Source organism: Bactrocera neohumeralis, chromosome 3 (assembly GCF_024586455.1).
Source record: "Bactrocera neohumeralis isolate Rockhampton chromosome 3, APGP_CSIRO_Bneo_wtdbg2-racon-allhic-juicebox.fasta_v2, whole genome shotgun sequence".
NCBI classification, from domain to species: Eukaryota; Metazoa; Arthropoda; class Insecta; order Diptera; family Tephritidae; genus Bactrocera; species Bactrocera neohumeralis.
Genome location: NC_065920.1, coordinates 21,365,433 through 21,380,633, shown reverse-complemented (window position 1 = coordinate 21,380,633; position 15,201 = coordinate 21,365,433). Strand labels below are relative to the sequence as shown.

The window sequence follows — 15,201 nt, the reverse complement described above, 5'->3', positions numbered from 1 at the left end:
ACAGAATGAGGCCTATACGACCAGCGCAGAGGACAGGGCAATGACACTCCTGCAAGCGCACTTCACGGAGACGGTTCGAGTTGACCTAATTCCACCAACGGTCGCATATAGGCCAGATCGCCTGGATTAGATGACTGCAAGGAATATGTTTATTGCAGACTTAATTTCAGTGGGCACTTTTCGAACTATAAGTCACCAGGGGCACACGGCATCTTTCCAGCTCTTTTGCAACAAGATATGCAAGATCACTTGCCACAAGAGCTGATGAGGGATAGCCTTGCGATGACATATATCCCAGAAACGTGGAGAATAGCGAAGGTAAACTTCATTCCCAAGGTAAATCGGAAGGGATCATTCAAGCCAATTAGTCTCTCATCCTTCATTCTAAAAGCAATGGAAAAGGTTGTGGACAACCATAAAAAAATCGAAAGCGTTGAAAATCGCAATGCCGGTCAGCAACCGTACAGAGCAGGTATATATATTCACTACCACTGCTCAGCGATATGCGTGAGGGCTCCAGTAGACAGATGGATAAAGGCTTTACTGCATACTAGGATAGCTGAAACCAATATGGTGAAGTTAGATACGCTTTGGTACTACGAGGGGCTGCCCACAGGTTGGAGTTCTATCCCCCCTGCTATGTAGCCTAGTAGCAACGATCTCCTTGAGTTGCTTACTAGCAATGGTATTCGACACCAAAACTAAATCAAACCAAAGTGTTTTAATACCCTAGGCACAGGCAGTGGGTATAAATTCAAATTTTTTAATAACTATTGTGAATGCCTGCTTTACCACTCACCGTGAACACGTCATACACACAGCTGATTGCTTATTGTATTTGTTTTACTTGAGTGGCGGTGCGATACAAATAATAGTTTTTCGTGGCGTTTATCTTTAATAGAAAAATAATTTAACAAAAAGATAGAAAGAATATTCTTTTCGATGGAAGCGCACAGATAAGATAAGGTGGAATTACAATAGTATTGAATATATGAGATTTAAATATATTGCTAAAATAATGATTATAGAATCATAAGTGTACGGAAGGAACACAAGTTTTACTACGTGGATTATTAGTTACGACTGAATAAACAAAAACAACGCACAAGAGCAGCATAAAGAAAAAAAAAAAAAACAAATAAGAATAAAAATGAGTATGGATGAGAAACTTAAATACTCGCTTTTGCGAGGAGAACTTGTAGACAGTCAAAATGCATGGACACGGTACGTACATAAAGCACTTCGCTAAAACCACAAACAGTAAATTTGCACAATATGTCAAACAATATTTCATATTTACAGCCATGAAAAACGCGTCTGGTTCCTCACACTCATCACAGGCACTTTAATGCTGTATTCTACGCGCACGTCAATGCCTTTACTAATACCCGCTGTTGCAGCCGAACAAAAATGGAGCAAAACCGACTCGGGTACTGTGCTCAGTTCATTCTTCTGGGGCTACACATTGACACAGGTGTTTTGCACTTGCAAATAATATTTAGAAAAAAAATTTAACTTGACTTACCTGATTATTGTTTACAGGTGGTGGGCGGTTATTTTAGTGATCGTTTTGGTGGTCAACGTGTTATACTTTTCGCTGCCATTGGCTGGTCGTTGATTACATTCTTTATGCCAAATATTATATGGAGTTCAACGGCGATTAAAGCATATTCCATTCCGTTTATTGTCACTATACGTATTATAAATGGCGCATTCCAAGGTGTGCACTTTCCAAGCATGATTAGTCTCACGAGTCAAGTAAGTGTACAACTTTTTGATAGTCTATTTTGTGCTATAATTCCAGAATTTTTGTTTTTAGAATCTTTGCTCGAATGAACGCACAAGTTTCTTTGGCCTACTTACCGCCGGCTCAGCGCTGGGCACACTCTTAACCGGCAGTTTGGGCTCATTTGTGCTGGACTACTTCGGTTGGCCGTATGTATTTCGTGTGATTGGCTTTTTAGGCATATCCTGGGCATTAATGCTGCGCTACTATACTATGGCGGGTGAACGTGGCCGCATTATCAACGTATCGGTGCCGTCACGTTTGTGTGCCAATAAGCAAATACCGGACAATGTGCCGTGGCTGCGTTATTTTAGAAAGCTCTCATTCTGGGCTTGTGTGCTTACGCATGCCTGCGAGATGAATTGCTTTTTCGTGCTGCTCTCATGGCTGCCCACGTATTTCCACGATGGATTTCCGCATGCCAAAGTGTGGGTGGTGAATATGATACCATGGCTTGCTTTGCCGCCATGCACGTTATTCGCACGCTATTTAACCGGACGTTTATTGGCACGTGAGTGGTCTACTTCGGCGGTGCGTAAGATCATACAAAGCTGCTGTTTTGCATCACAGAATCTGGCGCTATTCATTATGGCGCGCACAAGCGATTTTCACACAGCACTCATTTGCATGACCGTTATAATTGGTAAGTCAGCTGTTCGTTAATTGTAATTCTTTTTGTATACACTTTTTTGTTTTGTAGGTGGCACTGGCTTCCACAATAATGCTGTCACTGTGAATCCACAAGATTTGGCGCCCTCGCATTCCGGCAGTGTTTTTGGCTTGATGAATACTGTCGGCGCCGTGCCTGGATTTTTAGGTGTCTACCTTGCTGGACATATTTTGGAGATAACACAAAGTTGGCCAATCGTTTTCAGCACTGCGGCAGCTATTAATTTAGTTGGCTGGACAGTGTTCATGGTATTTGGCTCGGCTGAGGCTATTGTGTGATTTTTATTGTGTGCAATTCACGACACACCCTCTAGGCATGCACACATTTCGAAGTACTGACTATTTATATTAATTCCAAATATATTTGTACATACTTATTTGTAGAGTACACAACACTCATTCGACTTGATGAACGGCTTTTGGTAGTTCCTTGTAATCATTTTAATTTATTTGTTCTTGAGGTTTACAATTTCTGTAAGAAAAATATTTATAAGTAGCACATATTTAAAATATTTAAGCGTGATATGCAAAATATAAATAATAAGAAAACACAAACGCTGGTTTGTTTGGTAGCACTTTATTAAAAAATGTGTTTAGCAAGTTTAACGTCTTTTAGGACAAGTAACTGAAAAATAATGCAAATAATTACACAATCCATTCCTCATCCGGTAACAATTTAGACATATAAGGGCCGTCTAACTCATAGCCCAGTTTGCGATAATAAGCGCGTGTTCCCACACCAGAAATAACAGCTAACTTCACGCTACCATGCTCCTCCTTTGCTATACGTTCCGCCTCTTCCATCAACAACATGCCAAAACCCTAAAAAATATGCTCAGCAATATTTATAATAAAGTTAATAATTATATTCAAAAATGTCTACCAACCTGATGCTGAAACTTAGTTGGATCTCTTGAACTTACGGGCACCACCGAGCCATAGACATGCAATTCGCGCACTATAGAACATTGTCCCACCTCAGTTAATTCTCTTTGGAACGTATCTGGTGAACATTTGCGCAGGCGCAACAAACCAACAAGTATATCCTGTTCCGGATCTTCGTATGAGAGGAAGGTCTCCCAGCCACCGTTAGCATAGTAGTCACGGCGTATCAATTCGATTTCATATGGACGCACTTTATTGTGTATTTCTTGTATACCAACTTCACGCGTGCGCACGTCACGACACTCAGTACCCCAGTCCTTCATACGCGCTAGCGCCAATTCACGCAAATTGCCGTGCTCCACACCGGAACTGTAAAATTAATATAAATTTAATATTGTTGTTGTTGTGGCGGCAGAATTATTAATCTAATCGTTGTCTAGTTATTTGTTGTTTAGTTTACCTCACAAGCGGCATTGGTATATCGCGTTGTACACGATAGACGCGCGTCCATGGCGGCACCAAAGCCAATATCTTTGCCACTAGATCTACCAACATCGATGGTGGATACGACTTATAGCGACCAGTCTTCCACAACTCATAGAGACCGGTACCGCGTATAACTAGTGTTGGATAAATTTTTAAGCCATCTGAGCGAAAGGCTGGATTTTCAAAGTACTCCTAAATATAAATAAATAAAAATACAATTATTAAAAAAAATATTAAAATAAAAAAAAAACTTAAAATAAAAAAAATTAAAATACAAAAAATTAAAATTAAAAAAAAATAAAAAAAAAAAAAAAAAAAAAAATTAATTTAAAAAAAAAAAAAAAAAAAAAAAATAAAAAAAAAAAAGAGATACAAAAAAATTAAATTTAAAAAAAAAAATTAGAAAAAAAATAAATAAATAAATGCACTCACAATAAACTGCTCCAGATCACGTTCGAAGTCTACATTTGGTAGATCAGGCATCATATGCGCCACAATTTTATAACCCGAATCCTTGCCCAATTTGAAACTTTCGCACACTGCCTTTACGGTGTGGCCCCGTTTGTATCGCGTGCTACATCCTCATACACAGATTGTACGCCAATTTCCAAACGTGTGCAACCGTAATTCAACATATCAGTAATATGACGCTTAAGACAATAATCCGGACGCGTTTCAATAGTAATACCAATGCATTTAGTGTGTGAAATCTCTGAATAGCGCACAGCTTCCTTAAGATCACGACTGGTGTGTCCACTGAGCGCATCATGCAGTTTCATTATGAAATCGTTGCGATACTTTTCATCCAAACTCATAAATGTGCCGCCCATTACAATAAATTCCACTTTATCTACAGAATGTCCAAGCTGCTTCAATTGCTCAACACGATGGCGCGTTTGTAAGAAAGGATTGTAACGTGCACGTATAGCGCGCATAGATGTTGGCTCATAACCGGTGTATGATTGGGTTGAATATTCAAAATCACTATCGGGTCCGCCGGGACAGTATACACATATGTTACCGGTCATATTTATGTGAGGACAGCGATGTGGCTTGCACATGACGGCTACTACAGCGATCTATAAATGGCATATATGTATAACTTATTTGTAAATTTAAAATTATTATTATCTTATAACTTACACCACTGGCTGTGCGTATAGGTTTGGCGCGTAGTTTTGGCAGCAAGATTTTCTTTGCCTCTTGGGGAACAGCGGCAATTATGTCTACTAGACGTGGTGAACTTTCCAAGCCATATTTTGAGGATATACGTGCTTTGAGACGGTTCAAATTTACATCTTTTTTCTCTTCATGTGCTTTCAACAATTCCTGTATGATTTCACCGATGACTATGACACTGCGTTCCTCGCGGCTCAAACCAACACCTGAAAAGCAATCAAATTTAGTGAAAATTTTCGGAAAAGTTATTTTACTACTCACCCAACTTCTTTTTTGGCTTCATTGTGGTATTAATATAATTAATAACAGCTTAATTATGAATAAATTTCACTTGGTTGAACCACACAATTTTTAATTGCATATCACATAAAGAAAACAAGCATTAATGTCAAATTACACACATGTTCCATGTGGAGTTGCCAAACACTCTCAACCGGTCAAATTCTGTTATATTGAATTGCCAACTACTTTAAGTGATTTTTATGTGATCTTTATTGATTTTAATTATTTCGTTAAAAAATGTATTTAAACATTTATTAACATTTTGTATTTCCAATTATAAATATAAAGCAAAAAAAAATATAATTATTCAACAAAAAATTAAAAACACAAACTCTTCGTTTAACTTTTTACCACTGCTGTTATTTGTACGTTTAAATTACAACACTGTATCATTAACAGCTGACATCAATCGCAAAAATAGTTTGTTTTCTGTGCGGTTGTTGTATATTTTATCGGCAAGAATCAACAAATTATCTATAATAACGAAAAACAAGTTGAGTATATAATGGCGACGTGCCTCTCAAAACAGCAACTAGAACAACAAAAGATGTTGGAACAGCTTAATGAGAGCGACAATGACGATGACGAGGAGTTGGAAGAAGCAGCTCAAGAAGACACTTTTTCATTTTCCGTACGCCATATAAATATCACTAAAAAACGTTGTTTAATAATATACATATTTTTTACCACAATGCTTATAGTGTAGCAGCGCTTGTTGGGTTTGTAATGGTTATTATGGACCAAATTTTGATGAGCCACTTTGCGGCACTTGTCACGCTTTTCTTTATAATACACAAGCCGCCGAGGAAGAGTTGGAGACTACGATTTCAGATGACGAGGACTCTGGCAATGATGAGCCACCATTTAAAGACAAACAAGAAGTAGACGAAGATGAGGACGACGATGACGAGGATGATGTCGACGACGTTGTGGAAGATGATGTAGACGACGAAGAAGGTGTCGGTATGCTAGACGCAGTGGTGCGTAATGCACCTGTCAACGCTGCACATGAAATGCAGGTTGACAATGTGGCACCGCTAGCAGCAGTTAATGAACCGCGACGTTCGTTAGAACGCGAAGGTGAACGTGGAAATATGGTATTGTTGCCGATACATCGTCCACGTCCGTTGGCGCCACGTTCATTGCCTGATTTTCTTGAATTATTAAGTGAAAGACGTGCAAATGCAGGTGAAATGGTTGTGCCGGTAGCAGCACCAAACAATATATTAATGTTGCCTGTTGAAATTATGGTAATAATATTCTCCTATCTGGACGACATGTCCATGTGGAAGGCGAGTGAAGTGTGTAAACAATGGCGCAGCATTTTGGAGCAGAACACATCACAAATGATGTGGATGCGTTACTTGAAAGAGCGCTGGCCACTCTTTCAGTGCATTGTTGATGTGCCAAATTGGCTGAAACTATATAGTGCATTAATGAATTCGTGCTTCTGTCGTACATGCTTGCTGCAGATGGCCTTGAAGTCGCCACCGCGCGCACGCCAAAATGCAATACGTATGAACTTCCTACGCAACGATGCGCATCAATTGAATAGCCATGCAACAGAGGGTATTGATGCGATACCGCTCGATAAACAAAACACATATTGGCAAGCAAGTATTTTGGGTCCGGCTGGCAGTCCTTATGAAGGTGGAAAGTTCTTTCTGTACATATTCTTTCCCGAACGGTAAGTCGTGGTATATATATTAATATTTATTATTTTTAATTAAAGTTTTTTATCATTATTTTTTTTTTTTTTTTCTTTTTTAACTCAACTATTGTGTAGTTATCCGATGATACCACCCACTGTACGCTTTCTAACAAAAATACTACATCCTAACGTGTCACGCCATGGTGATGTAGGCATTGATATTTTCCAACATAACTGGTCCCTAGCGCTGAATGTTTCCAAAATTCTGTTGTCAGTGCAAAGTTTGCTCACAGATCCATATACAGAGGTATGTATTGTATAGGGATAAGTGTTAACTGTAATATATTAAATTTACTGTTACATTACAATTATTGTTGTTACAGGTATGCATGGAACCGGAACTCGGCTACATGTATGAACACAATCGTGCACGTTTTGAGAACTTGGCGCGCTCGTGGACTTGGAAGTATGCCATGTTTGAGTTAATGCCACCCTCTTAAGTGGGCGTACATTCAAGATTATTTAATTTTACTAAGCATACCAAGTTAATGAGTTGCTAGTTATGCAGCATTTATGAATTGTTTAATTTTATTTATTTTGAGCACAAAGAATTCCTTCAATTTAGTTTATTTATTTATTACAACATATGTACATACACACATGTATGCATATGTTCTATATTTGGTTGTGCCGTATATCCATAACTGCATACATGACAAAAATGGACGCCTCGAAAATAGTCTACAGTTATACTGGATTTTTGAAATTGATTTTCTATGTTAAAAATCAATTTTTTTCAGAATTTCTCATACTTTTTTGTTGTATTAATATTTATAACAAATTACTACTGACTCGATTAATTAAATTAGCAATAAATACGCCTAGAATTTTTACCAGCTAACATAAAGCAAAACCACCACATAACTTTTGCACACTATTTTAATATTTAGTAATGCATTATATAACCCTCAAAAAGATATATATAAGTATTTAATAATGTAACGTAAATTTGTATGCACATGTGTAAACTGTTGCTAACAATTTATAAATACTATATTTGTAATGAAAAAAAAATCAAAATATATACATATATATACATATGTACGTATGTATATAAATACATGTATTTGAAAAGAAAAAGTATTTCTAAGTTTGCTAATAAGACTCTACATATGTATGTATGTTTCTTTGTTAGCAAGAAATAAAAGTAGTGATATAGTTGTGAGACTTACATAAATACATACATACATACATGCATATATACAGATATAAATATTTAATTCTAAATAAACATTATTTTGTTCTAAAAAGTTTTCGTTTTTATCTAAATTTATGTCGTTCTCCGAATAGTCGGGTCTACGTAGCCGTAGCCGGATTTTTATTCGGTTAAGAACTGTCAACTCGGCAGCATTCTTCAAATTTATTTCGGAACAACACCACACCACTAGTACCCTTCGTTGGGGTGAAAGTTGAAACTATGAAACTTGAGCGGACCACATCGGGCGGATACCGAGCGTGCTCGCAGAAGGAAGAGGAAAGGGGGGCAGATTTCCTCCTCTACCACTAGCCGACAAACCCGGCGGGCATGAAGACCCTCGCAGGAAGGTCATGAGCGGTGCCACCCTTAAGTGGTACCTGAGGCACCTTGGAGGGGAATTTTCCTGAAGTAGCAGACGTACTACCGCGAAAAAGGTTAGAGGCAGTAGAAGAAGCGTAAAGGTCACAAATCCGCGTTCGTTGGCACACGAGCTAGCGGGGCTCGAAGCCGTTGCCCGGTTAACGCAACCCCGACCGTCAGGCAAAGTAGCGAAAATGCAGCGCCTTCGACCAGCCAAATCGAGAAACGGAAAAGCGAGCAAATAACACTACAGGAGCCTCCCAGCTCTAAATTGCTGAGGGGCAACAACGCGCAGATAGCCGGAGGCAAACCCTCCGCATCAAATCCCGCCCGGGTGGAGGAAGTACGGCGCAGATATAAGCATGCTCTGAAACACATCTAAATGGTTGTGCTGCCTCTCAACCGGCGGAGATGCTGGGATCAGAGGAGCATGCGGTGCTCCAGGATTTCCTCATGGAAGAAGTATTCAGAGGGTCCAGATACCCAGCGTTCTTCCATGGAGTCTATTTTAGAGGAGGCTTGCTGCAGGTGGACTGCAAGGACGAGAGGTCGGCTATCTGGCTGAGGGAGATCGCTCACAAGCTGCCTGAATGGGAAGGCCTCTGCGCAAAAAAGGGAGTGACATTCCGCCCATGCACAACATGACGGTGTTTCTCCGCAGATGCGCTGGTAAACCATAAGAGTTTGTTTTCGGGCTGATAAAAAACTACCTCGTCCTGGCTAGTGGTCAGCAAGAAGGTCGAGGACCCGAATGTAGGCTAAACTTTTGTATAGACGATGAGTGGTACAAATTCATCCGGAGAGAAAGCTTCTACCTGAACTACAGGTTCAGCTCGGTGGTCATGACGTCATATAAGCCTAAGGTGACCACTGAGAGCGAAGCAATGAAAAAATGCGGGTGGATGAGAATACCACACACCTCGGCGCAAGCAGATCCAAGCAGGCTGCGATTGCTGAGATCCTGGAAGTCCCTGGCATGAAGACATGCGTACAAGGAGAGGTGCTACCTCACACGCAAAAGCTTCTGGAGGGTTAGAACCTCGTGAATGACAGCGCGGAAGACGACGAGGATGGGGATCATTTCCCTACTGGGCCGATCCTGTAGTGGCCGTCACCTGGAACTTGCCCAGGTGATTAGTGATTGTTACCGCAGAGGTTCAGTTTGAACTGGATCAACACAAACAGCCATTACTTTACTAACGTTCAGAAATACCAAAAGCCGAGCTGTTCAATTGAGAGAATTTTATGCAGTACCCGCCGGGGTAAGCCGAGGAAAAGGAAGACCCTCATTCTGTTGAAAAGACCAGGTGGAGAAGGACCAGGCTACGCTAATTTCCAATTAGCCCAAAACAGTCAAAAGGAAGAACGGCTTTCGCGGTCTTACAAACTTGGCTATAACCGCGTAAGCGAAGAATCTCTCTGACTAATTTATTGCCATAAGCGAGTCCAAATATTCCGAAACTTAAGTCCAAAAGAACTTAGGGTTACAATTACTTCGAACAATATTTAAATTTCCGAGACTTAATATTTAACATCAGTGGAAGCTCTTCATTCGTTAAACCTTAAACAGGATTTGTTAAGGTTGCTACGAAGCTTCTCACACTCTAATGGAGTTCGGCTACCCTAAAAAATATGGGACAGCGTGAGGAACTGAGTCGATTTAGTCACGTTTTCCAGCCGTCCGTCTGTCAGCCTTTCTATATATAAGCGACTTAATCCCTCAGTTTATGAGATATTGATCTGAAACTTTGCACACGCCCTTTTATCCACAAGAAGCCGCTCATTTGTCGGAACCGCCGATATCGGACAACTATAGCATATAGCTGCCATGCAAACTGAACGATCAAAATCAAGTTCTTGTATGGAAAACTTTTTTATTTGACGAGGTATCTTCACAAAATTCGGCATAGATTATTATCTAAAGCAGCGCAACAATCTCCGCACATATTGTTCAGGACGGACAACTATAGCATATAGCTGTCAAACAAACTGATCGAACAAACTCAAGTTCTTATATGGGAAACTTTTTTATTTGACCATCTATCTTCTTGAAATTTGGCATGGATAATTACTCAAGAAAACGATACAATCTCCGAAGAAATTGTTCAGATCAGTCCACTATAACATATAGCTGCCATACAAACTGAGCGCTCAAAATCAAGATAAAAATCTTGTTATACCCTATTATGCTGTAAACCAATAAGCTATACAGGGTATCATAGCTTCGATGCAGTTGATTTCCAATTAATTTGGTTATTTTTTCTTATTTGTTCATAATTTTAATTTGTCACTCATACGCCATGTATGCCTATAATGCTATAGAATAAATAAATACGTTGTTTCTTATATGTGAGTAATTTTTTGGGTAATTAAAATATAATTTTTATTTTTTTTTTATATTGAAGTATATTAATGTTTGCCTAAAAAGAAAAAAATATTATTTTTATATATTTTCTTTGTATATTTTCATAAAAAAGAAAGCATTTATTATTTTTATATATTTTCCTGTCATATTTTCATAACCACCACTGTTTCGTCGGACACCTGTGACATTTGTGTGGCTCCCTCAAAAGCTTTTGCCTTTTATAAGCAACAACACAAACAGCTGGCAAGAGGTGAGTTACTCAACTGAGATGAGGAAAATCGCACGAAACTCTCACGCTATCGCTCGACACGCTTGCATTTGTATGTATTTGTGTGTATGCGTGAACTCAACAATTTGGACGCGCTCCCCTGGAAAAGTCCAGCATCAAGTGAAAAGCAACAGCGCCATTTGAGCGCTCACACAGCCACACATACACACACATGGACGTAATGCCACACGTATGGGTCCCCATACAGTTAGCTTGGCGCTCAGCGAGTCAGTTCGAATTTGAATTTGCAACGGGTAGCAATGCGCGGAAGGTGATGCGTGCGAAACACACAAGCAAATATGTATAAAATAGGCTGAGCTGATGAGCAAAAATACAAATACTTGAAAAGTAGGTGAAAATGTGTTTTCAGCGAAAAACAAAATCGGAAATATAACGGTTCGTTAAATAAAAAAGTGCATAGCGGAAGATAAAAACTAACGGAGCGCTAATAAATACATATCGAGGTATGCGCGAGCAGGTATATGCGTGAGTGTGCGTGTGTGTGTGTGAAAAATGTGTGTCTGGAAAAAGTGAATCGTCAATTGTGCCGTTACTTCGCAATTGCATAGTTGTTGTTGCTAGCGAATACACACGCACACACATGTATGTATGTACGTACGTACAGTTATATGCGCGAAAAGGTGAAAATCGCACTCGAACATTTTCACCAAACGCACGAACAAGCGCGCAAGGTTGAAGCACGAACGGAAGCGCACAACAAAAACAAAGTCTGCGTGTGTGTGTGTGTGTGGGTGTGTGTTACAAAAACAAATGAACGAAATGTACGAACGTTGTGACATTAAGTGGTGCAAAGCTCTCCGCCGCCACCGGCATACACGAAGTCGCGCGAATACACACACACGTCGTGCATGCGAGTCGCAGACGAAGCGAGCGTACGATTGCCAGCGCGACAAGTGTAAATGCGAATACGATTTAGGCAACGAGCAACGAGCGGTGTGCGCGCGTATTCGTTTGTAAGTGCATGTTGTTGTTTTCTAAGCGCTCGCGTGCATATGTTTCTAAATACATACAAATGCGTTAGTGCATGTGCTTGTGTGTGTGTGTTTGGTTGTAGTGTAGGTGTTTGTGCGGGCATTTAAACATCCTGTGGCAACTGCTCGACTCAAGGATAAAAGCCTCAATGGCTGAAACAAGTGCGAATAAAACAACAAAAGCAACAACAACAGCATTTAAAAGCTAACAAATAATGGTTGCCAACGTTTAGGCGAAAAATCACAAAAACAAAAGGCTTGAAAATGAAATTCATAACAAGAAGTGAGCAGTGTTTTGGTGCGAGCAGAAATTGATTTTCGATTTCTAACGGCATTTCGAATTAATTGATAGCAACAAAAACAAGTAAAAAGAAAAAGTGTTGAGTGATGATTTTTTGTCAGGCAAAATGAGCAATTTAAAGAATTTTGATGTACAAACGTAATAAATATTAATAAATATACCAAATAATTGCTACAACAATAAAAGCAAGAAACACCGTTAACTTCAGTTGCACCAAAGCTATAACACCGTTCACAGGTGCCTTGCTTATATGATAAAAGTGTATAAAATTATCTTTATATTGATTTTGATTGGACAGTTTGTATGACAGCTATATGTTATAGTGGTCCGATCTGAATAATTTATTCGGAGGTTGTAGGTTTGCCTCTGGCAATAATCTGTACTAAATTTCATGGACTTATCTCGTCAAATGAACAAGTTTTCGAAACAAGAGCTTAAATTGATCGTTCAGTTTCTAAGACAGCTATATGCTATAGTGCTCCCAACTGAATTAGTTTTTCGGATTTTACCTCATTGCCTTTGCCTAGAGAATCATAAGTATTAAATTTTGAGATGATACTTCATCAAATGCAAAAGTTCTCCATACATGGACTGGAATTTTATCGATCACTTTGTATGACAGCTATATGTTATAGTAGTCTGATCTGAACAATTTGTTCGGAACTTGTAGCATTGCCTTAAATAATAATCCATGCCCAATTCTGTGAAGATATCTCGTAAAATGAAAAACTTTTCGATACAAGCACTTGAATGCGATCGTTCAGTTTGCATAACAGCTGTATGCTAGAGTAGTCCGATATAGCCAGTTCCGACAAATGAGCAGCTTCTCGGAAAGAAAAATACATGTGCGAAATTTCAGATCGATAACTCAAAACCGGAGGGAATAATTTGCGTATATGGTATAGAAAGACACTCTCTGAAGGGTTTAATAATAAAAAAATTTTAGTAAAAAAAAAAGTTTTTAATATAGGAAAAATAGATACAATTTGTTTTATTAAAAAAATATATATATATTTTATAAAAAACATAATTTTTGGAAAAAAAATTTATAAAAAATATATTTTATTTTAAAATAATTTTTGAAAAAAAAAATTTATAAAAAAAACATATTAACAAAAATATAAAAAAAAATATTTAATGAATAAAAACAATACAAAGCAAAATGACCTTAAATTATTTTTATTTTTTTTAGTTTTGCCAAAATGTTACAACTAAGCGAAAAAACATCAAGATAAGGAAAAAATTTAAAAGGTCATAAAAAACTGACACATACGAACGCCAAACCCTTTGAGAGTTTTACTATACTGACCTAGTACCATCACCCTGACTTGAAATTTCTCACCCCCCAGACAATAATCCCAAAAATGTTCCACAGTGTAATCATTTTACTATAGAGAAAAAATTATACAATTTATTTTCTTAACAAAAAAAAGTATTAAAAAAAATGTGTTATTAAAAAAAAACAAAAATTTTTGAAAAAAATATTTTAAAAAATTATTAAAAAAAAATATTAAAAAAAATAATAAAAAGAAAAATATTAAAAAAAAAATTATTAAAAAAAAACATTTTATAAAAAACACTTAACAAAAATTTTTTTAGCAAAACCACCTTAAATTATTTAAAAAAAATATATTTTTATCTGCAAAAAAAATATATTTTCTCCCAAACAGCTTCCAACAAAAATCCAAAAATTCCTACAAATCAAACCCGCAAAAATCAATTTTCAAGTGTAGCTCCTCTACAGAAAAAAATAAACAACAACAACAAATGCTCAAACGCACAGCTGTGCTGCTTTGCTCACATGTTTTCCTCACCACAACCTGTGTGCTTCCGCTCTGGCGCACAGCTTATACCCGTCTGCATACATAACTCTAGCTTTGTGGCTCCTCGCCTCGCCAACGAAGTATTAACTCGCTCTGTTAACCCAATCCCACGCATGCAGTGGAGTGCTCTGCTTCGACTAAATCAACTGAAAAGCTGGCACTCACACATGCACACCTACGCATTTACATGCATAGCAAAAAGTAAGCGTCTGTGTGTGAGTGTGTGTGTGTATTTGCATGCGAGTTGCTTAAAGGATATCAACTGGTAGAGTTTCATATTGAAGGTGAGATGGTGAGGCGGTGCAGTGCGTTGCATGGTAAGGTAGCTATGGTGAATATCATTACATACATGCATGGAATGGTAGAAAGTTCTCAACTGGGAGAGAGCAGCGGCGAGACTACTCTCCCCTATACACACGCAAATGGCGCTGAAATAAATAAATTTCTTATTCGCTCACCAAAATGCTCGTCGTGTCCCTTTCGGCTTTGCTTAACTGTATATTTTTGATGGCTATAAATGTGTGTTTACGTGCACATATTGGCAAATTATTAATTGATGCATTAAGTTCAGAGTTCATATGTGTTTGAAAAATGTGTGATGTGGTTTGGTCAAAGTTATTTCTGTACGTGCTGAGATTATTTATAAATTTTGTATATTTTTGCATTAGAAATACTCTTTGATTTCAATATGAATGAGTTTGAGAAAGTTTGTTTTTATCATAGCAATTTTTTCATAGTAATTTCGTTGGTATAAAATGCATGCTCACTAAATGGAATCAAAAAGAAAAAATTAAAAAGAAAAAAAATTATTCATTCTTTAAAGGCACCTAGAATGTACATATATTATGTATGTATATATATTAAAAAAAGGAAAAGAAAAATAAACTCCTTCACTT

The 15,201-nt window shown here is 38.0% G+C and overlaps 4 protein-coding genes across 7 annotated transcripts in view; 3 read left to right on the top strand and 1 right to left on the bottom strand.

Annotated features, from left to right (window-relative positions):
• Positions 1-837: 837 nt before the first annotated feature.
• Positions 838-3,010, top strand: LOC126751966 (solute carrier family 17 member 9). 2 transcript variants are annotated; one of them, XM_050462445.1, is made up of 6 exons: positions 838-966; positions 1,029-1,224; positions 1,303-1,474; positions 1,543-1,758; positions 1,820-2,429; positions 2,487-3,010. In XM_050462445.1, the coding sequence occupies exons 2-6, from the start codon at positions 1,151-1,153 to the stop codon at positions 2,732-2,734; spliced, it is 1,320 nt and encodes a 439-aa protein (XP_050318402.1). In that variant the 5' UTR covers positions 838-966; positions 1,029-1,150; the 3' UTR covers positions 2,735-3,010. The 2 variants fall into 2 exon arrangements, with proteins under 2 accessions (XP_050318402.1, XP_050318401.1); XM_050462444.1 differs by having other exon boundaries at positions 838-1,224.
• A 3-nt stretch (positions 3,011-3,013) lies between these two features.
• On the bottom strand, positions 3,014-5,390 carry LOC126751964 (elongator complex protein 3). The gene is given in 7 exon segments (XM_050462442.1): positions 3,014-3,277; positions 3,343-3,709; positions 3,801-4,018; positions 4,259-4,386; positions 4,389-4,905; positions 4,970-5,211; positions 5,267-5,390. Coding segments are annotated over 7 exon segments (1,671 nt in total). The 5' UTR covers positions 5,289-5,390; the 3' UTR covers positions 3,014-3,100.
• Positions 5,391-5,692: 302 nt separating this feature from the next.
• Positions 5,693-8,248, top strand: LOC126752920 (uncharacterized). The gene is made up of 4 exons (XM_050463961.1): positions 5,693-5,918; positions 5,989-6,974; positions 7,074-7,245; positions 7,322-8,248. The coding sequence occupies exons 1-4, from the start codon at positions 5,793-5,795 to the stop codon at positions 7,436-7,438; spliced, it is 1,401 nt and encodes a 466-aa protein (XP_050319918.1). The 5' UTR covers positions 5,693-5,792; the 3' UTR covers positions 7,439-8,248.
• A 3,188-nt stretch (positions 8,249-11,436) lies between these two features.
• LOC126754145 (mucin-5AC) overlaps positions 11,437-15,201 on the top strand; it is a 198,298-nt gene continuing 194,533 nt past the window's right edge. For 2 of the 3 annotated variants that reach the window (XM_050466076.1, XM_050466074.1), the window contains exon 1: positions 11,437-11,653. The gene's annotated coding sequence lies outside the window, so the exon portion shown is untranslated. The remainder of the gene's footprint in view (positions 11,654-15,201) is intronic. The other variant, XM_050466075.1, reaches the window with a different exon arrangement.